We start from the raw sequence: 25,008 nt of genomic DNA, 5'->3' as shown, positions 1-25,008 counted from the left end.
TTTGGCTAACCTGCTAACGGCTAAAGGTTCAGGCTAGCGTCCAGGCTACATGCACCAAGGGAGCCACAGACATATCAACAGAGGCTTTTCTTTAACCACAATGAGTTCCCATTTACAGTCCAACACCATCATTTCTATACAGTTTGTTGCAGCAGTCGTCCACAAAAAGCCTCTAAACGTCCTCTTATCTTATTACACAGAATTTATGCCTCAGTCTCCCCAAGGTGAGCCGAGGGATGTCTGCCGTCTGTGTGGAACTGCTCAGGCTTAAGTGAGATTCAAAGACTTACATCCATCTTGCTGGGACAGTCCGGGTAGCGAGGATCTTTGGGAATCTCACACTGTCCGAACGCTCCGTCCCTGACTGGAGAGAAGAGGCTTATTAATCACGGTTCCACGGAAACAAAAGTCAAACACAAGGAGGAAGGTGAGATAAACAAGCCGAAGTACATCCGAGGTATCTTTAGAAGCATTTATTTATCATTTTATTAGGCACAAAATAAACCCAGCTGTAAACCTCCAAAATGGCCGTGAGACTGCAGTTAATATTGATCTTTCGTCTTTGGAGATTCTCCCCTGGGCCTCTAGTCTGTTTGTTTGCTTTACAGTGTGTATCCTCCAGGCTTTGGGGTAAACAGAGACGAATTAGAGGCTCAATAACAAGCTCCGGCTGAAAGTCCACATCTCCAGCTCCTGCCCACTCTCTGGATTTACTATAGATCCGCATTCATAAAAATCATAATGCCTCTTTTACTCTCTTCTCATCTTTCCTTGCCACTCAGCCAACTGTCTTCTCCCTCCTTCATTTTCTACACAAGCCCTCGTTAAGCCTAATTAAAGGAGCCGGCATCCGAGGAAGAATCCGAGGAGCTGAGACGCAGACAAACAACCGCCAGCCGTCCCCGGTGATTAGCATCGTAACGACGGGAAGAGCTGCAGAAACGCACCCAGGTTCAAATTATTTAAAAGGCGTCAGGGTTTTTGACAACAGACAAAATTATCCGACAGATTTTAATGAGCTTGTGAGCTGACAGGTTCTCAGTGGATCCAGAGGAGGAACTGACATTTATTTAGAAGTAGCTGAGAATGAAAGGTAATAAAGACAGATGCTGTTGATGACACGGTAATTCATTCATTCATTCGTTGTGATTTAATTGTTTGAACTAGAGACGTCCTGATCACGTCCGTTGGGCAACGATCCAATAACGATTTCTTAATACTCAGTTTTGGACTGTGGTTGTAATTTATTTTATTTTTTCTACAGTTTTTGGCTTAATTTACAAAACGTGGAGATATCACGACTTTCATTTATCTTCAGAGTTTCAACCTAATGATGTAGTAGCAGGGACTTCCCAATCGAGTTGTTTTGGCCCCAACTCAATCCTGATCTGATCCTAAATGCACTAAAGTTCCTCCTAAAATCCTTCCTTGTCCTCTCCTAGAGTGGAATGGATTCAGTCCAATAAATCTTTCTGTCCAAGTTAATGTAGTGTGGAGAGTGTGTTCTCTACTCCCGAACCCTCTCTGGAAGATCTGTCTCCAGGAAACTTTTCTCTTCTTTTAAACGTGGCAGTGTTCAGTGTTAGTTTCTGTTTGGGCGCAGCCTTTAACCTGAGTGGACTCATGGATTAGCCCGAACATCCACGTCCAACTAGTTACTGACTGCTGGCTGACTGACGTGGTTGGTCACAGGGTTGTGGTTCTTCTATTTTGTGCAACCATCATTAAAACAGAAGAAGAAGAAGTAAAGTAATAACTACAAAGGATCAAGCTTGGATAAAGACACCTGATACCGATCCAATCATTTTAACCCTTGTGTCCTGGGAAACTCATCAGGACTATAAAATGCATGTTATTTAGTGGCATATCTGGCCATTCAAAAAAATTTAGTTATAATGGGAGTCAATGGGGCAAAAACAGCCACTAATAGTATGAGAGGGAGTTTTAATGAAAGTCTGATGCTGCACAAAAACTAAATCTGCATTAAAGTCAATGATGTCACTAATGTCCAAGACTGTGATAACAGGTAAAAATCTCCTGTTCCAGATCATTTTTATCCGATATCTTTTTACAGCAGTCAAAGTTACAGGCTGAGAATCTGGAAATTCTATTTTAAAAATATATGTAAAATTTAGTTTCCTCTTTAAAAGCCATTAAATTTGCTGCTATAAAGTGGCGCTATGTTAAAATTAAAAGGGTTAATGAAGCCTGGATCGGGACTGTTCTGTGTGATCTACCTTCCAGACACATAAATTGTGCATTCAGGTGTTGTTCTGCCTTGACAGGCTGTGAGCAGAGAGGAGAGCTGTCTTCAGACCGGATGAGTCGGAGTTTGACGGGCGGATGCATCAGCTTTGTTTGCTATTCTGCAGGTGTGTGTGTGTGTGTGTGTGTGTGTGTGCGTTTTAAATCACACCTCTGCTGCCGGCCATGCTTCGCTGCAGGATCTGCTCCACCCTCACCGCCATGTCAGACATGTTCTGGGCGATGGCCTGGATCCGCTCCACCAATCCCACGGGCTGGATCCTGATCACACACAAACACAAACATCCCGTTAACGACCGGAGAGAGACTCATTAAACGACTTCAAAAGGAAGAGGATTCCTCCACGGCCGCCGCTCGTCGTTTCCCCGCCCTTCACACGCCGAGCGTGAAGCAGTGGAAGAAATGTTAATTAACAAGAACTTGAGGCGTGAAATCGAAAAAGCTCTTAAACACTGACAGATAATTTATTTGTTGAGATAATAAAGTGGCTCGGCATATTAAAACGGGGTTTGCAGAAGGGGAAATAAAAAAAAACACAACAGCAACAAGACAATTAGGTTGTTAGCAGATGGGTTTCACTGCGTTTGACCTCTGTGGCCTGAAGGCTGCCGGCAAAATAATACGATGTTTACAACCGAGAAGCAGAAGGTACATTACAGCTCCAAGAGATTCTTCAAATCTTTATCAGTCTTTGTAGACGCTATAAAATGTATTTCAAGTATCCTTACGAGAAATGGCTGCATAAAATATTAACTGCTCTACAAGGTGAGAGCGCCGATGGAGAATAGACCTCCGTCCAGATTATTCTCATCTGTGTAAGAGCAAATGTTTTAACGTATGCTGCAACACCTCGGCACCACGCCGAGCTGCCTCCATTAATTCTTAACGGATTTATTCAATGAATTATGAAATGTTCCTGAGCAAAAAAAATGAAATAAAATCAATGGGTTCACCGAACGTGTGAGGATGGTGCAGATTTTTAGTCTCCAGCGTAATTGGTTATTTTCAGAAACTGGTGGAGGCTGAATTACAACCGATACTTCAGATTTTATCAACGGCTTTGCAGCAGAACGAGCCGAGCGAACACTGAACACGCTCACATGGACGACACGTCTTCACCCTGATCAGTGGTTCCATCAGATCAGGACCGTTGCCATGGAGACCAGATGAAATTATGTGGTCAGACATATCCATCACTGGAGAACCTGTGGAGCGCCACATCTACTGGAAATAGAACAGAAGAAGAAGAAGAAGAAGAAAAAGATGGCGAAGATGTCTCTACAGAATCGTCCAGATAGATTCCAGCTTTGGTTCATCTTTCCAAACTCTGCTTGTTTTTCTACCTGGTCTGGAATCTCTCTGTTGGAAAATGATTCTGTTCGGTTGGAGGAGATGGATCTGATTGGTTGGAGGAGTTGGATCTGATTGGTTGGAGGAGATGGATCTGATTGGTTGGAGGAGATGGATCTGATTGGTTGGAGGAGATGGATCTGATTGGTTGGGGGAGATGGATCTGATTGGTTGGAGGAGATGAATGTGATTGGTTGGAGGAGATGGATCTGATTGGGTGGAGGAGATGGATCTGATTGGTTGGAGGAGATGAATCTGGTTGGTTGGAGGAGATGGATCTGACTGGTTGGAGATGGATCTGATTGGTTGGAGGGGATGGATCTGATTGGTTGGAGGAGATGAATCTGGTTGGTTGGAGGGGATGGATCTAATTGGTTGGAGGAGATGGATCTGATTGGTTGGAGCAGATGGTTGGAGGAGATGGATCTGATTGGGTGGAGCAGATGGATCTGATTAGTTGGAGGAGATGGATAGATCTGATTGGTTGGAGGAGATGGATCTGATTGGTTGGAGGAGATGGATCTGATTGGTTGAAGGAGATGGATCTGATTGGTTGGAGGAGATGGATCTGATTGGTTGGAGGAGATGGAGGAGATGGATCTGATTGGTTGGAGGAGATGGATGTGATTGGTTGGAGGAGATGGATCTGATTGGTTGGAGGAGATGGATCTGATTGGTTGGAGGAGATGGATCTGATTGGTTGGAGGAGATGGATCTGATTGGTTGGAGGAGATGGATCTGATTGGTTGGAGGAGATGGAGGAGATGGATCTGATTGGTTGGAGGAGATGAATCTGGTTGAAGGAGATGGATCTGATTGGTTGGAGCCGATGAATCTGATTGGTTGGAGGAGATGGATCTGATTGTTGGGGGAGATATTGGTTGGGAGGGAGGATGGATTGATTGTTGGAGGGGAGTGAGTGATTGTTGGAGAGTGATTGATTGGTGGGAGTGATCTGATTGTTTGAGGGGATGAGTGATTGGTTGGAGGAGATGGTGATTGGGTGGAGGAGATGGATCTAATTGGTTGGAGGAGATGAGTGATTGGTTGTAGGAGATGGATCTGATTGGTTGGAGGGGATGAGTGATTGGTTGGAGGAGATGGATCTGACTGGTTGGAGGGGATGAATGATTGGTTGGAGGAGATGAATCTGATTGGTTGTAGGAGATGGATCTGATTGGTTGGAGGGGATGAGTGATTGGTTGGAGGAGATGGATCTGATTGGTTGGAGGGGATGAGTGATTGGTTGGAGGAGATGGATCTGATTGGGTGGAGGAGATGGATCTAATTGGTTGGAGGAGATGGATCTGATTGGTTGGAGGAGATGGATCTGATTGGTTGGAGGAGATGGATCTGATTGGTTGGAGGAGATGAATCTGATTGGTTGGAGGAGATGGATCTGATTGGTTGGAGGACTATCCAACGGATGCAGAGGTTTTCATTTCTCTGTATCTGCTGTACTAGACGAATACTCGTTCCCATGGAAACATAGCAACTGATCAATAACTATTTTAATTATAATTGTGAAGTGAAGCGGCTTTCGTTTGATTTATTTAATCTCCTAGTACTTAACTTTTGTATTTTTCACCTCACTCTAAAGGTATTTATATAGTTTTGCTGCTTTCAGATTTAGATATGCATCAATTAAATCAATTTAACTTAATTTCCTTCCCAGATATAAGAGCCTCTAAATACTTCATGCTTGCAGCTGCTGGTGGAAGTCAGTCCCTGCAGAGTGATGCTCATCTCCACAAAAATATAAGACATACTTAAAACATCTAATGTGCTGAACAACCTCATTTACTTCCGTCCATGCATTGTGGTGTATCGCTGCATCTTTACATGAAAAACAAAAACTTAAACGTATTCTTCTAATGAGCGTTGGTGTGTTTCGGGAATTTATATTGCTCATTAAAACTGCTCTCAATATTCAAACCCAGGAAACTCCCAGAAACAAATGGTGGAGCCGTTCAGAGCCGAGTGCAGATAAAAGCAGCAGAAGTCAGATTTCACTGAGGCAGCGTTTATTAGTGTGTGATTGTGTGCGTGTGCCAGGAGAAAGCAATCTAACTGTGTTTATATGCATAACTTAACATAATCCTAAAGCCCCGTTTCATTCCTCTTCATTCCACGCATTCCCCGGGAGGGAAGTGGTGCCCTAACGTCTTTTTCTACTCTCTAGATTGCTGCCGGTCGGCGTAAATTAATTGCCAGTTACACAGACGTCCAGTGTAGTGAAGCACTCGGAGGCTTTCCACCAGAACCGTCCCACATTTCAGCTGCTGAGGAGCAAGAAGTCGACCTAATTACTTTCTTCACCACCTCGTACCATCGTACCAGGTGGGCAAACGTTTCTCCTGCGCACTAATCTCCAGGGTAAATCCTGACCCTGAGCCTCCTCCAGGTGATTTTTATTCATCATCCGAGTAAAATAAAGCCATAAAGTATCAGCAAGCAACATATATTTATTTATTTATATATATATTTATATATATATTCCTTTACAGCCAAGTTGGTTTTAAACTTGGCCTTTGTCCATGTAACATTTCCTCTTCCGTCCCTGTGAGGCCAATTAAATGATTGTTAGGACCATGTGGCAGAGTACACCCACAGGACATTCTGCAGAGGAAATTAAATTGAAGCTGTAATATCAATCCACAGATGACAATAATAATAATAATATATTAATATAATTTCTCAAAGACTTCTGAAGAGCAGTAGAAGGTCAGGTAAGTTGTTGTTATTGTTATTCAATATATTATAAAATGTATGTATATATTAGATGGAGCTCTATTTCTAACAAATAGTTTTCAAATTATTTGTATTGGAGACAAACATCCAATCAAAAAGCTGCCTTTCCTCATGTGATCTCAGTGCGTCAGGGTGAAAAGTCTGGACTCTGTAACAGAGGAGGCTCAAACACTGAACTGCATCACTAGTTTAGTCCAATAGATTTATTTTATCTTAACTGGGTTGTGGAGGCAGCAAATAACTACTGGGAAGCGGAGTTTGACCTGGAGATTATTCTGTTACGTTCCTTTAACATTGAGACGCCTGCAGTCAGGGCCTCACTGGTAAATGCTCTTGTTTTCTATAGAGATTTTCTACCTATTGTCTCCCACAAGAACCAAATCATCATCACACTCATGTTGTACTAAATCACCTCTATTAGCTGCATTTAATGAAAACATCAACCAACACTGCAGCTACATGCATAATTACTATAATTAAAGAATACTTATTTTTACACGTGCATATGCTAAATTAGAAGATGGTTTTCACACCTCTAGTGTACTATATAAACTGGTACCGTATATATAGTATATGTGAAAGGTCCTTCTGAAGCAGAGACGTTTCCTGCCTGGCTGTGAGGACGAGGAATGTGATGCAGAAAGAAAAGAAAATGGGAGGGGGCTTCTTCTCCTTAAGCCTAGAGCAGGTGATGGCACAAGAAAAGGTCTGTTTCCAAGGAAACCACCGAGCGCACAACTCCGGGCTGGCAGCTTCAACTGGTCCAACAACACACCTGCACTTCCTTCCTACATATATATATGTGTGTGTGTTTCTCCAGCCGCCCAGTGAGAGACATACAGGGTTTGTTCTAACACATATCACCAGGCTTTAGCAGAACAAGACACTATTCACAGCAGCTCTAGTGGGATCCCCCTGGGCTCCACACTGGGGCCTCTGCCTTTCTTTTACATGGCTCTCAGGTCTGCTTCAGCCCCCGTGCCTTTATTAATATGCCAGCGAAGTTCACCTTTGGCCCAGAGGTTGAGCTGCAGAACTATTATTATAATAATCTGGAGACCACCTGGAGCCCCCACCAGGCCAACTCTGAGCCGCTGTTCTTTCACAGCCCAACTCCTCCACCTCCTCCACCTCCTCCACGACTGGGAAAGGTTTTTACTTTTCAATATTTCAACTAAAACAAAACTTTTACAGCCTCTCGGTGTTGGATGGACGCCAATGGTAGCCCAGATTTTCACGAGACGATTTACCAGAACCAGGAGACTGAAACACCTCGAAGAAGCACTGAATAAAACATTGAGCAGCTCATATAAAAATAAGAACGACAGAAGAGACGGAAAGAGAGGAGGGAAGGGAGGACAGAGGCAGACAAATAAAATCAAACATAAAAACAAGAGTATATGACAGTAGATGGTGATTCCAACTGTGCTGCTGCAGCAAAAATAACTTGTGCATAATATCTGCATCTGTTTGCATTGACGCCTCCGAGTGGCAAAAACACGGTGAAATGTATCAGTAAATACAGTGAGACCTGGTAAAATGTGGATTAGCCTCAGTTTCAGTTAGTTTCAGTTAGTTTTAGTTCACGTCAGTTACGATAAATAAGACTTAGACACTTTAATGATCCACGATTGTCACCGCAGCTTCGTTGCACATAAAAGTAAACACAAAAAAGATAAAATAAAATGAAATTACATTAAAAAAATTAAAAAATTTACAGGATTAAAATTATGAAAAAATACACAAAAATAGTTGGTAAACAGTGTCTGAGGTTGTTCGTCGGTTGCATAGCAACAGTTGCATAGCGTCAACATAGATGCTAATGCTAATAGCTTTACCAGGGCTCTCAGGTTTAGCTTGGATTTAGCTGTTTAAAGATAACCTACCATGATTCACAAGCAAATATCCTGCATAGTTCCTAGACTGTAATAAGAATCTATCGGAAAAATAATAATAATAATGAATTCAGTGATGAAATAATGACCAGGTCACAGACTTAAACTTCCAGTTCTTCTTTGAGAGTCCACATATTCAGACATCTGTGGAAGACATGGACGAGCCGTCTGCTCTCACCTCATCTGTTCATAGATTTCTAATCTCTTTAAAGTCTGGGTGCTGCCAGGTTTATCATTTTTCAGCGTGAGAAATGTCATGTTTGTGTGAGAGCGTGTGAACCTGAAACAACATCCTTCTGTGACAGTCGTCCACAACGGAGCTGAAGAGGTAACTTAAGGTCTGACTTCAGCATAAATTCATATTATCTGACACTAAATGAACCACAGCACCAGGTTTCTGTGTCTGGATTCCAGTTGTTTCTTCTAACATTTACGTCTCTGTTCCATATTTTTCCAGATATCTCTGTCTGCTTTAAAGATCTGTCGGTTCAGCCAATCAAAAAACAGCTTTTCACCTTTTTTATTTAATTAATTTTACAGTCTAGATGCTGTTAAAGCCTGTGATTTATACTAATGCTGCTAATCTCCATGTTTAACTGTCACTTTCCGTCACTTCGTGGCCGTAACCATGGAGACGTCTCTGGCCGTGACGTCACGTTCATACCCTCTATACTCCATCCCTGTAACTCAGAGTGAGGTTCTGTATTTATTCCTACTGTACTGATGTTGGTCGTCTCATTAGAACAAAGCCTGCTCTCATTCTTATTCCTGTGTCCTGTTCTCCAAACCATGAAAGAAAGCAGCGCGTCGTTGTCGTGTCATTAGCAGACGTAGCTACCTGTCGTACCTGTCCAGGGCCGAGCTGAGCTCCTCCAGCCTGTGGGCGTCCGTGGTGTTTCCCAGCTTAGACAGAGCGTCCATCCTCTTCATGATCACCTCCAGCATGTCGCTGATTTTCCTCAGGACGCCTCGAGACTCATGGCCAGCGAGCACTAAAATAGAAGAAATAAAAGAAGTCAATCAAAGTGTTTAAAGGTCACACACGCAGCATCACAACGAGCAGCTGATCAAACAGGTGACACATTGTGCGTCTTGTGTATTTAAAATCATTTTCATATAAACACACTTGTTGTTCTTCTTGCTACAAACACAATTTATGTATTTATTTTTTTCCTTTTTTCCTTTACAAGTACTTTAAATCCACCGATATAGCACAAACTCACCAAGGCCACTTTTCAAATTAGTTTATCTCAGTCCCATTTCACTGTCCTCTGCCTTAAGACTTCATTTCACTCTGTTTTCTCTTCACTCAACCTGCAGCTCAAATTACTAACGACCTGAAAGACGCCGTTAGCAAACACTCAGTCAATTAAAGAGCCGCGGCTACAGAGAAGAAGGTCACAGCAGGAACTGGTCTGGACCAATGTGACCTCGTTACTGTGGTCGGTCCTGGTCCCTTTAAAGACCTCATCAATTCATCCATTAATACATTCATCCATTCATCCATTCATCCATTCATACATTCATCCACTAACGATCACTTGAATCAGAGACGTCTCTTCATTAGTGACGACACTTTAAAGATTCTGGATCCAAACTAAATTCTCCTTCCTTCCTTCCTTCCTTCCTTCCTTCCTTCCTTCCTTCCTTCCTTCCTTCCTTCCTTCCATTCATTCCTTCCTTCCTTCATTCCTTCCTTCCTTCCTTCGAATCCTCCGTCCTTCCTAGTTTCCTTCCATCCTTCATTTGTATCCTCACTTCTCCCTAGTTTCCTTCCTTCCTTCCTTCCTTCCTTCCTTTCCTCTTTCCTTTCTACTCACCTTCCTTCCTTCCTTCCTTCTTTCCTTTGTTCTATCCTCACTCCCTAGTTTCCTTCCTTCCTTTCTTCTCTCCTTCCTTCCTAGTTTCCTTTGTTCTCTCCTTCCTTCTCAGTTTCCTTCCTTCGTTCGTTCTCTCCTTTCTCTCTAGTTTCCATCCTTCCTTCATTTATTCCATCCATCTTTCCTTCCTTGCTTCGTATCTTCCTTCCTTCCTTCATATCCCCCTCCCTTCCTTCGTGTCCTCCGTCCTTCCTTTGTGTCCTCCTTCCTCCCTTCCTTCCTTCCTTCCTTCCTTCCTTCCTTCCTTCCTTCCTTCCTTCCTTCCTTCCTTCCTCCCTCCCTTCCTTCTCTAAAATAACCTCAGACATAATGTGATGGAAGTTGTCAGGTCTGAGTTTTTCCTTCACTCTAAATTAACACGTAACGTAACTGAACCATTAGCTGCTAAGAACAAACGTTTAGCTCATGTCTTCATGTCTCTTCTCTTCTCAGCGTCTAAAGAAGTGAGATGAGTAATTCTTCCCCAACACCAGCCTCATAATAAAGTCTCACCTCTGAGTTCATCTGTCACGGACCAGAGTCGCCTTCCACTGAAATAACAACTAAATCAGCAGGAAAGAAAATAAAGACAGAGGAAAAAAAGTCTCTGTTTTTACTTTTTATTAAAAAAAAATGATACTTTAAAGGCTTAAAAGTTAATCTCATGAGGGAGAGTCCTCATTTAAACTGGACCAAAGATGAATAATTCAGCAGTTAGACAACAAATCTTCCTTCTACCAGCAGAAATAAAGGCCCAATGAATCGAGATTTACAGCTTTAACGCAGCGGTTTCATTCACACTGAGGATTAAAAGTCCAAACTGTAAAAACGAATCAAAAGTCTGACCAGAATAATGAGCAAAAAAAAAAAAAAAAAAACCCCAACAACTGACGGCCGCTTACTTTACATTTCCATGTGAGAGCGTTTGTGGACGGCGGCTTTCTAGGCAGGATTCAGACTGTTTGAGTTCAGAGGATGCTCCATCAGCTGCAGCCGACTCGCTGCAGTAAATCTAAACAAAGCCTCGGGGCTAAAGTGTGGGAAGAACTCACATTCCTCCACAGTAATGATCCTCACACACATCGCGCCACTAAATCACCATTACCGAGACGGAACAGCCTCCCTGCACACGGCACTTTCAGAACCGAGCCTTATATGTGTGTTTGCAATCAACCGCTCATCAGACGTCCTTTCACTGCTGCCTCCTGGGAAACGCTGGCTGAGGCCTGCTTTTTTATTTTTCTTGTTTTCTTTTTAAAGCTGATAGCATCTATGTGCTAATGCTGGGCCTCCTCTCGTTGTGTCATCACTCATGGGATGGTTAATAAAAGCCACATTTAGCAGCTTTAGCCGCTCCATTGTGGAAGAGAAACGGCAGAATCGATATTATGAGCAACTTCCCCCATAGACCCGGAGTCCGGGTCAGCACAGAACCAGATCAGCCTCCAGCCTCTCATCCCTTCATCTGCACAGCTTGAGCCTTTTCTCTTCTAATCCTGCTCCTTCCTTCCTTGAATATCAAATCTGTCTTCAAGCCGCTGGATAATGGTAAATGTCAACGTCTCTCTTTGACGTTTGTTAAGATTTAATATAGAAAAATAAAGTCACACCATCATTAATGTGAACCACCAAAATGGTGTTGGGTGAAGTTTGATGCTAACCTAGCCTTATGCTAGCCTTATGTTAGCCTTATGCTAGCCTTATACTAGCCTTATGCTAGCCTTATGCTAGCCTCATGCTAGCCTTATGCTAGCTAGTTATCTAGACTAATGCCTCAGAGCTAGCAGCTAGCGTCATATATACTGTGAAACCCATGTGTTCATGTAATTTATGTCCATGTAGACACATTTAATTTAACTTTACCTCAGTAACTACTTTATTATGGCTAGCATGCTAATGCTATAATGATAATACTAAATAACAGTGAGACTTAGTTTAATAGTTTTTCTAACGGTATTTAAACCTTTTAACGGTGATGGATGAACACGGAGGCTGAGGAGAAGGTAAACACAGCTCCATGACTGATGAGGTGATTGGGCTACAAAGCATTTTACAGCTCATTTAAGATATTTAAAGGAAGGAGACGCTGGGATATTTAAGTGAGGACCTTTTATATATTAATAACATTTATAGGAACGTTAATGGTGGAAATAAGACGTTTATTTCAACATAGAGTTACACTGTAAAATCTAACCTCTGAAGAATCTAACCCGTGGTTGCAGTTGACCAGACTCTCTCTAATATATGGCTCTGGCCAGTGGCTCCTCCATAGACCTCCACATCACAAATCTCCTTGTAGAAATAAACCATCAATTTTATTTTATATCTCTGGTCTCTGCTTGAGTCGGTCTGTAACAATAAAAAGAAAAGACTGACTTCTGTGGGGTTCGTCCGTTAAATCCCAGACGAGGAAACGTGTCCTATCGTCTCGTAGATTATTCCTGATTCGTTGTGGAGCCGTGACGACTTCTCTGCATCCACAGAAAGTCCTTCCTAACAGATCTGAGCTCTGCGGAGCCTCATTATTGCCTCCTTCTCTTGCACGGTCACATCGTTCTGCCTCCGCGCTCTCGTCTGCTCCTATAACAGCAGTAAGTAAATGAGCAGACTGTGTAGAGCCACAGCCGCCATGCTTCAGCTACAGATAGACAGACAGATATGTAAATGTTAGAGTAAAGGAGACAGCTGGTGGCATCACGTCAGGAACCGATAAATAAAGCGTTTACCTTCAACCTTCATTACATCTCAGAGTAAAATAGTATTTTACATAAATGAACCGAAGTGGAAGCCGAGTGAATGAACCTGTTGAATCTGATCGAGGTTTTCACAGTGAGCTGATGAAACCTCCGTCTCACCTGTCGCCTGGATAACATCCCACATTCCCTCCTGCTCAGCTGACCCTGCCCCCCGACTCCCACTTCAGATATTCATTAGAGGAAAGGCCGAGCTGCTCTCTTCGCTTTGTGAGGGAGCTGCTAGAGACGCAAACCTCTGTCACTCCTCCTGTATTCCTGTGTTCAGCTGTGAGATCTTATTACACCCGACAGCACGGGAAAAAGGAAAGCTAACTGCACTCTTTATTTATTTATTTATTTATTTATTTAAATCACAGCTTCAATTAAAGCCTTAATATGTCTCTTCCTGATTGTATACCGCGCTGTGCAGAAGGAGCAACATGTTTCATTAGTGTCGTGGAGCAGAATGTCCACTTTAAAACGTCAATGCACGCGACAGCTTAAAAGACGAGGAACAAAGTCTGCAACTGTACAAGAGCTGCAGTTCCTGTGACGACCACTAGAGGCTCCGACAGTGAGTCAGAGCTCTATGTTAAAACAAATAAATGTGTTTCCAGCCTGATACTGAAAACTGCTTTGAACTCTAGAGCTAATTTCTCCTTTTGTGACGCCTGTACAGTTTGCTAAGGCTTAAAGTTCTGCAGAATTAAGGGGGCGTGGCTGCTTTGAGTGACAGGTGTGTGTCGTTGCAGGTTGATAGCTATCTTTTTGAATCAGCTGGGAGTTAGGCGGAGTTAGGCACGGCCAGGAAACACTGAGCTTCACATAATATACAGTCAACAGTTCTGTTACACACTCAGAATGGTTATACAGTTGACTGCAGTTTGCGTTGTCACCTCTAGATGGCAGTAAATCCTACAGCCTGGTCCTTTAAATCTCGATGAACCAAATTAAAAGTTTAATTCACCATTTTTGTTGAGTTTTAAAAGCTGCTTGTTACAGATCGGTGGCTTGCACAGTTAATATAGAGATGTGCTGGTGAACAAAATTTGGATGGGTTAGGTGTCTTTGACTTCTTACAACCTGCTACAGGAACTATTTTAATTTTTAGAGGTTCTACTAAAACCGGAGACTAAAATATATTAAATATAGAGTAAATTGGTTTGTTACACAACTTGGAATGGTTATTTAGTTGCAGCATGAACATTCACCACTAGATGGCAGTAAATCCTACAATCTGGTCCTTTAAATCTCCATTTATCCATCTTTATATCCAGTCTATACATCCGACATGAAGCCTTTTTGTTACAACATATTATTGTGAAAGAAAAAGGCTAAAAACAGTCATAAAGTAGAGGCTCCTTCAGCTCTTCCTTATGGAGATCCGTGCCTTTAAATGTAGACGGTTGCAGTTTAATTAGCGATGTTCAAATGAATCTTTATTGTAAAACACAATAAACAGGAAAATCCACTCTTCTTATGGTTCTTCTGTGCACAAGCTAAAATGCTACAACGAAGACATTCAGAAGGAGCGTCCAGTTACTTTGTGAACATTTCTGGGTGTAAATGATTATAACTCACTGATTTATCCCAGTATCTACACTCTGAACTGTGGCCTCCTTACAAACACACGAGCGTGGAGTGTCACACAGCGAACTGTCCCGTTTCTAGGACGGGAGCTGGCTTGTTTTATTCTCTTTTATGCTCTCGCTATTTTGCATAAACACATTTTCCTGTTTTTCCTACAAACAGGAAGTTAGAAAAAAAAATGCACGAAAGGCAGAGAAACGAGAGCAGGAACTGGAAGCAGGAGTGGAAGTGAACTTCCTGACCCAGTTTGCAGCTCACACAGACGACAACACGATCAAGTCACACTTCCCAAAAAAAAAAACACAGTGAATTTGAATCAGTGAATTTAAATCTGTTGCATCGATTATTTTAGTGACACGTTAGTGTGAAGGATGACACCCAGACTCTGTTTTACGGTTGTGTATTTGCAAGAAGTTGCCAGGGAACCAGGATTTGCACAAAATAACTATCAAGCTCTGGTGGCAGGATGTTTCTCCCTCCATATATATATCAGCTCCACGGTGCTTCCTCCTGCTGCGCCTCCACAATGAATGAATGTGGTCGAGTCCTCGATAAAACCGCTGCTCTTTCAACCGGCACTCATCTTTAATTCACGCCGCTCTGTTATCGGCCTCGGAGCCACGCAGTCACCTTCACACTCATTCCCAGTTATTCTTCAGCCGAGTTCCATCAGCGGTGAAGGTCACTTTATGTTATTCATAACAGAACTGCACCGACGCCCGAGGAGGAGGAGCAGGAGGAGGAGGAGGAGGAGGAGGAGGACGGCGCTTCCATTTCGGGCACATTCCAGTTTATCATTCAGACAAAGTGCAGAGGTCCACGGCTCGGATGGACCTGTAAATGCTCCGCCCTCCACCGGAGCCACGTCAGGAGCGACTCGCTGTCATCGGTCACGAGGAGGAAACTTCTGAGGCGTGAAATAAAAAAGTTCCACCGGTGTCTCTGAGAGGACGGAACGATGCAGACACAACACCTGACGCTCTGAAGATGATTCACCGTGAAGGAGACGTTGTAGAAGACAGTTCTTCTTTATTTTAAACGTTGTTTTCAGATGTTGATATGGACGTGTTGATATGACCACCCAGTCAGATCCGACCACTCAGAGGCTTCGAGAGTCATTCATGAACGTCCAGGGAACAAGACGTCACGCTGAGAGGATCACGGCTCCTCACATGTTCTGCAGGGTCCAGGTTCAGTCTTTTACGTCTGAAAGTTCTTTATTCCCACACGGACAGACGTCAACTGAACTAACGTCCTCGTCCAGTTCATTCAGTCGGTTCATTAGTAATTAGAGACTTTTAGAATCTAAACTAGAATCAACCAGAAATGACCAAAGGTTCAGACCGAGAGTTTCATTTGTTACGTGATGATGTGGATGAAGGTGAAGAAGCCACATGGAGCTAAAGGTTCAGCTACAACATGACGACAAAAACCTGAAACATGACGACAAATGACTGAAACATGACAACAAGTGGCTGAAAGACGATGACAAATTACTGAAACACAACGACACAACTACTAAAACCTGACAATAAATGTAGGAAACATGATGACGAATGGCTGAAACTTAACAATGAACAGCTGAAACATGACCAAAAACCTGAGACGTGACAATAAATGGCTGAAACATGTGGACAAAAACATGAAACGTGACAGTAAATGTCAGAAATTACGGAAACTTGACAATAAACAGCTGAAACGTGACAATAAATGACTGAAACATGACGACAAAAATCTGAAATGTGATAACAAATGGCTGAAATGTGACAGTAAATGTCAGAAATGACGAGAACATGATGACAAACGACTGAAACGTGACCAAAATGACTGAAACTTGAGAACAAACGTCTAAAACGTCAGAGACGTTGGAAACCTGTCGACTGGTGAGTGAACCTTCACTGAGGGACGGAGCAGATCGTTTGCTGGTTGTAAATAACCCGGTGTCGGGTGTTTCAGGTGCGACTGGAGATCACATGGACACCTGAACCTTTTAGCGTCGCTCTGAGCTCGGTGGAGCTGAACGTCTCCCCCCCCTCCCCTCCCCCTCCCTCCATGTGGCCGAGCCGCATTAAAGCCCCCGAGGCAAAGGACACAGTGTGGAGGTGGTCTTCAAAGAGCTTTTTAGAAAGCTCCAGCACTCTTCTGGAGCCTTTAAGATATCTGGGATCAAACGCCTCCGCCTTTCAAGCCTCCCACTCTGGAGGAAACACTCTCCCTCCCTCCCTCCCTCCCTCCGTCCACCACCCGCTCCCTCCCCCCTCCACCACCACCTCGTACATTTTCCACATCATTAGTTTCCTGAACCTTCAAAGGGAAGTAATGAAGGAAATGCATGCATTTGAAATCAGAATACAGCTTTATATCCATCTCAGTGTCACAGAGTGCAGCTCTCACACAGGAAAACAGAGCTAAAAGCGCCGCATCCAGGAGGAGGAGGAGGTAATGTTACATATTCTTCTTCACACCTTCTGCCCCTCACTTCAGTTATTGCCGCTCACATGATGAGTAGCACTCAGCTTGGCCTGGACACGTTGTTTTCCTTCCACCATTCAAAACACAGAATCTTGAGGTGACATTTTCACGTCTGCCGTGACGCACACAGAGCGGAGCAGGAAGATGAAAATGGAGACAGCGCTCAGCATTCAGCGTGACAATAATACAAAACACACGTCACACACACACACACGAGGCAACACAACAGCAGCTTCAGCAACAACAGAGTCACGTCTCCAGAGGTCAGAGGTGAACAGATTGAAACAGACCGAGAGCTGAGAGAGAAAAACATCTGAAAATTTATTTAAATGTGACCGCAAACGACATGAATGACCGAAACATGAGAGGCAGATGCATGAAGAGTTCATGAAACACTGTTGAAACGTGACAAATGAGAAGCTCAGACACGATGACAGAAAGTCAGAAAGTCAGAAATGACTGAAACATGACAACAAACAGCTTAAACATGACGACAAACTCTGTAAGCTGATGGTTTCTAATCTGGTTCTATGAAGAAATACAGAACGCTTTGAGAGTTTTTTTTAAAGGTCGTAAATTTTAAGACGAACCCACTGAAAGTTTTCCACATCTCTAACTCCCTTTAAACCCACAGCTCCCCAGAGAATGAAAGACGAGTTTACACAGTGATCAACAACCTCCTCTGAGCTCATTCAGATCTCCTGGACCACTGATCTACACACACACACACACACACACACACACACACACACACACACACACACACACACACACACACACACACACACTCAGCTTCTCCCTCCTCAGCTGTTTAATGAGCCGGAGGCCGGACAGCGCCCCCTGGCTGCAGGCCGCTGTTTACCGATGGAATAAGTGTCGCCACTAACAACACCCTCAGAATACACAATATGACTACGGTGGTCATAATGTTATGCCAGATCGGTGTATCATCTATAATCTCTCAAAATGAAATCAATGTCAAACACCTTAAAACTGCTTATTATTATTATTGTTGTTGATGTTGAGATTCACATTTTTTTTATTATTATGTGCAAATTTATTTTCATTGCAGCCACAGAGACAGTGAAGAACATTCTTCCAAACACTAAATGAGAAATGTTGAGTTTTCTCTCGTCTCTTGAGACAAATGTTTCCTCTGCTGCTGCTGCTGCTGTTTCATTGAACCTGTAACGTTCATATTCACTGTTCATGTCCAGATGTTTCAGACCTACACAATATTAGGAAGTCATAATGTTATGGCTGATCGGTGCAGTGAAATGTGCCAGCTTGTATCTGGTCACAGAGTCAACACTGTGCCTTCACCACCCAGAACAACCAGGCTGCAGAAAACACGACTCGTTCCTCACGTCTTTGTTTCACTTTTTAAATCTTCTCCAAGTCTGAGTGAACTTACAGGACTCGTCCTTCCGCTCAGACACTCGCCTCCACAGGCCACTACATCAAGTGTATCTGCCCTTATTCGCCTTCACCCAAATATAGATATTGTCAGTTCTGAGCTCCTGGTTGCAGAAGCTGAACTGAGCCCGTGTGGGCCTGAGCGAGGTGACGTCATGAAAGCAGAAGGAAAGCGGCGCAGACGAGAGGCTCAGCGGGCGACCGTGCAGCGGGTCTGTCGTTCCGCTGGCAGCAATCAGAGGAGCCCCGTGAAGCTCTCAGCACGAACCCAGCCCAGTCATTACCAGAGCGGCCCACGGCCCGGCCTTACCTTCGGCTCGCACCGTGAAGGGGGGATCTCCGGGTCGCTTGGATGAGAACTGGCCCCCGAGAGAGGTCATTAGAAAGCACAGGCTGAAGAAGCCGATCCCCACCACGAAGATCCTGCAGGAGACAGGTCAGAGACAAGAAGACAAGGTTAGAGACAGTAACTCCGAGGCCTTCGCCGGGTTTTAAATGGTCACATTCCACCATGGCCGTGTCACTCCAAACAAACCATTACACAGATGAGCTTTCTGCTTCCGCACTGTGCACCTGAAATGAAAAGGTGTTCAATTACAGCTGAATGGCTCCGGAGAAAGAGCCGCAAACGTCTCACACATAAACGCTGTGATTTCATCGACTCACTGGCTCCAGGGATCCTGCTGAGAAAATGCCTGGAACGGGTCCGTTCACATGGGGCAGAGCTTCTGAGCCCGGCAGACCTCACTGCTGTTATTAGTGTCAGGCAGGAAGAGTGTGTGGAGGTAGAGGTATGATCCTGCTCCTCTTTGCACCGTGCCCTCTACAGAATGTGGCTTTCTCCTGTTAAATGAGCTGTGGAGCATCAGGACACCTCAGAGTGTGATTCAGCATCTCTGAGAAGTTTTAATGACTTTGTGTCTGCTCACTTTGTTTTCCTCCTCCTCCTCCTCCTCCTCCTGCTACTGCTGAGACTTTGAGCTGAATAAGCAAACCTTAAAGCGGCAGATGGCTCCCCATAGTTCCAATTAATTAAAGTGGTCTCAACTTCCAAGACTGAAAAGCAATCAAATGCAGCTACCTCACCTCAGGGGTCTGCACCGGCTCCAACACACAGTTGGTTTTGCTTCATTTTTCTCAATTCTTTCCATTTTTTTAATTCAAATTCAACACTGTGCATGGACCTAAATGAGCTGATTCGTATCTACACATGCAGCCAGGGGAGTGGCTGCAGTCTCACGCGGAAAGGAGGACGCGTTCTCTCACCTGAACGGTCTGAAAGTGAGCAGACATCTCCTCAGCATCGTGGAAAGCTCGCTGCCGGCTGCGCTCATTGTCCGCGCTCAGACGTGGAGCAGCTTCGTGCGTCCGCTGGCGTCCGAGCCATAACTTTGATTCCTGGAGACCGAAGGGCACCGAGTCCAGGGGTAACTTCCCGCAGCCTGGCAGCCGCTCCGCGCGACCCGGACAACTTCAGCGGAAATCCCGCAGATGCGTCCTGCAGAGCGCGAGCACAGAATGCTCCTTCATGGCGACGCTGAACGGGAGCGAATGTCCGGCGATTATCCGCGAATAACTTCTCGATTAAACCCACAAAACGACGCTAAGCGTCCTGGAGACAGGAGCCGCTCGGTGCGCACGGATCCTGCTGAGTGTTTGGAGCTCTGACTGTGTCTTCCTCCTATCAGCTGCTCTTTAGTGACAGCGACATCTACAGGTTCAAGCTGGAACAGCAGGCTCCATTCCTTCAGATCAATAGAAGAGTAAAGAAAACCTTCTCAACGGAATAAACTATAATCCATCCAAATGACAATAAGCATGGACAGGACTTTATTCAAACTAGATTCATTGCAGAGATTAGATTTATCAAACACATCATGGAAACATGGAGGCCACGGTTCTGGCCTCATCAATCAGCCCAGCGTTCATAGCTCATAGTTCTCCATTCCTGAATGTATCAATGTCCAGATTATGTGCCAAACATTACAGCAGCTAACTCACCTCTAATGAAACTACTTTGAGCTTTAATGTCGCTGCTGCTGTGCTCTTGTTTATCCCCAGACTCTCTATGATCCATTCTGCGTTTAATCTTTTTCCAGATGTGTTTCTTCTGCTGCTGCTACAGCTGGAAATCACCATCCGTGATGAGTCAACAACTGGTTTTCTTTCAGTGAAGACGATCCCACATCAGAAACGTGCCATTGCTGCCATTTCACAATAAAATGCAACGCTGGAGTTTTCAAACTAAAACAGAGACGGGAGCATTGAACAATGAGCGAGTATGTCCACATGTTGCATTTCAACATATTAGTGTAGGTCATAGTAAAGACTGACATGATAAAAATATCTCATCTATAAAGGGTTCACACAATGAGTGAAACATGGAATGAGGTGAGCAGGAGGTTTTGTGTGGTTGATTTTCAATGAAAACATTCAGTCTAACACTCTAAATCGCACTCTGAGCCACTTCCACATGCAACCGGTGTCTTTTCATTGAGCACAATCACTGTAAATGTGATTATATACAGTATGTGTGGAAAACCCACAGTGAAGTGACCTTCTAGGGATGCGCCTTTGAAACAGTTTGTGTTGTTGTTGGCTTAGGCTGTGATTACAGGAATTCAAAGAGAGATAAAGCTGAAGGACGGTCACAGTGATCCGAAGTCAAAGATAATTCTTCAACAGTTGAATCCACAGCGGAGGAAACAATGACGCTGTCCTTCAGAGAGACGCTCTCAGACATAACTTCTTCCATGAAACGTTAAATAAAAGTCTAAAGGTTAAAATAACATTCATACAATAATGTATTGAATTCGTCAGGCGCTCTCGAAACATACTGAACCCTGAACAATGTGATACAGATCTCTGGGCATTTCAGCACCATGGACAGCTCCGCCTGCAGCTTAATTAGCTCCGCAGCGACACCCAGTGGACAGATCACAGAACACACGTCCTCTTCCTTCTACTGTATTTACATCCTGCTGCTTTTAAAAATCCTTCATTATCCATCAACAACATAAATGTTGAATCCCAAGTTACTTGTGATGCCACAAAGCCTCCCACACTCTAAAAATAAAAACTTAAATGACTTGGCCTAACCATATTTTTTCAGCTAACTAAGCAAAAAAGGTTGAGTTGTGTTGTAAACTAATCAACATATGTGGCTAAAGTTGGTCTCACTTAGTAACTTGAGTGAGCAAACCTCAAAACTGTGCATTTGAGGTCAGGACAAGATCTAGAAAACTAGAGAACAAGAACTGGGGGTCTCCAATGCATATCTGCAGATCACACCCACACTGTGTCCATGTGCTGCCAACATCTCTAAGAGACTTTTTACTCTCAAAGTGAGTACTTTGCTCAATGTGATCCTAAACGTCGGGGTTCAGGCGTGTAGATTAGGCTATACTCTATTATAATGTTACAGTATCCCTCCCACGGTTAAAGAGACATCTTTCAATGCATAAATCATGTATAAATGAACTGGGAAGGACTCGTTTAAAACTGCCAGTAACTTAACCATTGATGAACATATGGGTGCACAGTGTAGTGTGAGCACACAGACACACAACCAACACCTGTGGTTGTTGTCCTGTTAGCAAGGTAGCGTGTTAGCAACTCCAAAGTCATCAAGATATAGCACTGGACCGGACTAGTTGTTCCGATCCCAATACCATTATCATTATGGTATCATTAGCTCCGTTAGCTCTGTTAGCTTCATTAGCTTCGTTAGCTCCGTTAGCGCTGTTGGCTACAGTCGAACTGGAGCTCATTTATTAAACAAACACGAGCTGCTGATCTTTCACAACATTTACAGGTTTGTTCAAAACAAGGATCCAGAACATCACAGGACAGTCAGTACTCCCACATACATCATTTAAATCTTTACATGTACTTTATGCTGCTGCATCACTCTGAATCAAACCAGCTTGGTTGACATTACAAAAAGCACAAGACCTAACAACATGTTTATTTAATTTAACTTCATTTCTGTGTGAAGTTGGTTTGGTCTTTCTAATGCTGTGGTAAATCAAACTGGTTTGGTTCACGTTACAAAGAAGAATTAAACATAAAAAGCAGGAAAATAAAATATTTATTGTAGAAATGAACAAATTAATTGACTGGTGTCCATTTAAAACCTATTCCTGCTCTAAGGTGCTTCCACATGTAGAGTCATTGTAAAATAGATGTGATATGAACAGACGGAGCCTCAGTCGCTCTGGTTTCATTCTTGTTATTTTAAATCGTCCGTCTGAGGAGGAAAAGGGAGACAAACGTTTTTAAGTCGCCATGGTACATGAGCGAACCTCCAGGGCCACGTCGGCAGCATCCCTTTGTTACCATGGCAACTGCTTTTACTATGTCAGGCGCTGGGTGTCTGGGTGAGCTGCTCCTGCTGCTGTACGTTGCCTCTCGGCCCCTCAGCCCAGGAAGACTGGCTGGTGCTGACAGTACCAGGTCATCCTCTGGATTTAAAATTCAGATCTCTGACTGTAAAGAACTACAACATGGCCGAGCTCTGTGCATCTGACTGCAGCCCACAACATCTCAGCAAGAGTCGCTCCTGAAAGCAGAATCCATGAATGTGCATCCATAGGTGTAAAACAGTTTTTATCTGCAGACAGTAGCTACTGCATGTAAAGCTCAAATAATTCCCGACATCAGGGTTCATTCCTAGAATCTGATTCTGGTTCAAAATCTTTCGAAGGAATTGTCTTTTTAAATTCAGCAGCAGGAGCAGAAAACAGGAACATCAGAGATTTCAGATGTTGTTGACACGAAGGAAGGACTGACACACCAGAGAGACGTCAGGAGCTTGGAAGAAATCAGAGGAGAACTTTACTGGAAGCTCCAGGACATTAAACATTAATCATGAGCCTCTTTAGAGAAAATGGAAACATTAACTTTAGAGCCGACTGAAAGCTTAACGCCATGTTCTTAAACGTGCTTCATTAAACTTTCTTCGGGTCTCGGGCGTTAAGTTTTTATTAGACTGAGCTGAACTTAACTTTACCTGAATCTGAAATGAGATTCTAACTGAGAACGTCTCTGAGTGTCATCTCTCCTTCTCTCCTTCCAGCGCGGCGTTAAATAAACTCACACCTCCTCTCTATCTCCATCTATAATCCCTCCATGTCTCCTCATCTCTCTATAATATTTACTTCCTGCCTCTGCTTCTCTCTCCCTCACACTGTTTGGTTTGGACTCACTCGGCTTTGGACGAAGACGCCCAAGGATTTAAAAAAAAAAAAAAAAAAGGAAAAGAAATCTCTGGCTTTATACTAAACACTTCGTTTCTATTTAACTGGGTGATAAACACATGGGGAGAAGCAGGAAGGATATGATGTTCTCCTGTCCAGGGCCTGTATCCCCCCCCAGCCCCATCCAGATTAAAATAAACACATGAAAGTAGTTCAGTTTGTGTTTTCAGCACACAACAACTACTGTAGCGTCACAGTTCATCTGTGTGTGTAGAAAGTTCAATGAAGTTGTATAAGAATTAGAAGATTGTTAGAAACTCACAGTCTGCACTGACCCCCCCGTCCTACCCGTCGCTCCTTTCCCAGGCAAGGGATTAAAACTCTAAGCCTGAGCTGCAGGAAAGCGTCTGTGAGTGGTTGTTAAGGAACTCCACCTCTGAGACAGCCGCACCTTTTTTTTATATATTTATTTTTTTTCATTCAGATTGAAAACGTCTTTCTTGCAAACTTCGTGGATTCCAACACAAGTCCACAAACGCCCGAACAATCCCCTGATCTGTCCCCTTCAGTCGAGTCTTTTCCTCCTCTCGCTCAGATCAACATGAGCCCGTCCTCAGTTCCTTTCATCCGATCATTCCCTTGTTCTCGTGCTTAAAACTGTCATTCTGTCAACACTCTGTTCATAAAAAGTCTTTATCTTATCTTCATTTGTCTTCATCTGCTTCATCCAGCAGCAGCAGGTTCCAGACCTTACTTGACTCCCCCTTATCAAAGATGCATGTTCAGGACTTTCTGCAAGTAAATAATAAGCATCTTATTTTTTCCCCTCGTAAATGAAAAAAAAAGCAACTTCTCCCGCGTGCGTTCAACAAAAAGAGCTTTTTAAAGTCTTCAAAGGGGAAACGAACCCCCTCAGACAAGTGCGGCCGTCTCCGACTCTGATGCCATCTCTGTTCGCAGGTCGCAACAAGTACAGTGACAGTTTCATCACATTAAGTCGTCCCCCCCCCCGCGTCCACGACACCTGTATCTTGTCGTTACTCATTAAAGCAACAAGTGAAGACAGTAACAAGATGTTATCTGCCAAAGTCTTTTTGATGCAATCATTCCCCACATGCTTCAGCCTGTTTCACTGTTAATCTGCCTTTTCTTGTTCAGCTTTATTCAAACTGGATCACAGCACACTCTGTACAGACAAGCACAATGTGTGTGTGTCTGAAAGTCATCAGGTGTGTGCAGGTGTATGTTTTTTTTTATTATTATTACTTTAAATCTGCTCCTGAAAAAAAAACAAAAAAACTCTAAACATGTTCTTTCTGAGGTTTTGTCAGATATTTAAACGTATCTGACCCAATGACACATTGTTTATGTGTAAAAGCTCTATTAAAACCCCCGACACAAACAAATACATTCTACTTTTACACATTTTAAAGCAAATAACAACAGAAAATGACAGAGTCCTGAGGAAGCTTCTCTC

The 25,008-nt window shown here is 43.5% G+C and overlaps 1 protein-coding gene across 4 annotated transcripts in view; it reads right to left on the bottom strand.

Annotated features, from left to right (window-relative positions):
• The window catches only part of LOC124997295 (alpha-1,6-mannosylglycoprotein 6-beta-N-acetylglucosaminyltransferase B), a 57,902-nt gene extending 37,831 nt beyond the window's left edge, over positions 1-20,071 (bottom strand). The window contains exons 1-5 of one of the 4 annotated variants that reach the window (XM_047570888.1): positions 19,600-20,071; positions 18,644-18,756; positions 9,100-9,253; positions 2,417-2,526; positions 291-364 (exon numbers count right to left, since the gene is read on the bottom strand). In XM_047570888.1, coding sequence (XP_047426844.1) covers positions 291-364; positions 2,417-2,526; positions 9,100-9,253; positions 18,644-18,756; positions 19,600-19,667 — 519 coding nt within the window. In that variant the 5' untranslated portion in view covers positions 19,668-20,071. The remainder of the gene's footprint in view (positions 1-290; positions 365-2,416; positions 2,527-9,099; positions 9,254-18,643; positions 18,757-19,599) is intronic. The other 3 variants (XM_047570887.1, XM_047570890.1, XM_047570889.1) reach the window with 3 other exon arrangements.
• Positions 20,072-25,008: the final 4,937 nt, after the last annotated feature.

The sequence above is a fragment of the Mugil cephalus genome, chromosome 20 (genome assembly GCF_022458985.1).
Source record: "Mugil cephalus isolate CIBA_MC_2020 chromosome 20, CIBA_Mcephalus_1.1, whole genome shotgun sequence".
NCBI lineage: Eukaryota > Metazoa > Chordata > Actinopteri > Mugiliformes > Mugilidae > Mugil > Mugil cephalus.
This window is presented reverse-complemented; position numbering and strand designations above follow the sequence as displayed.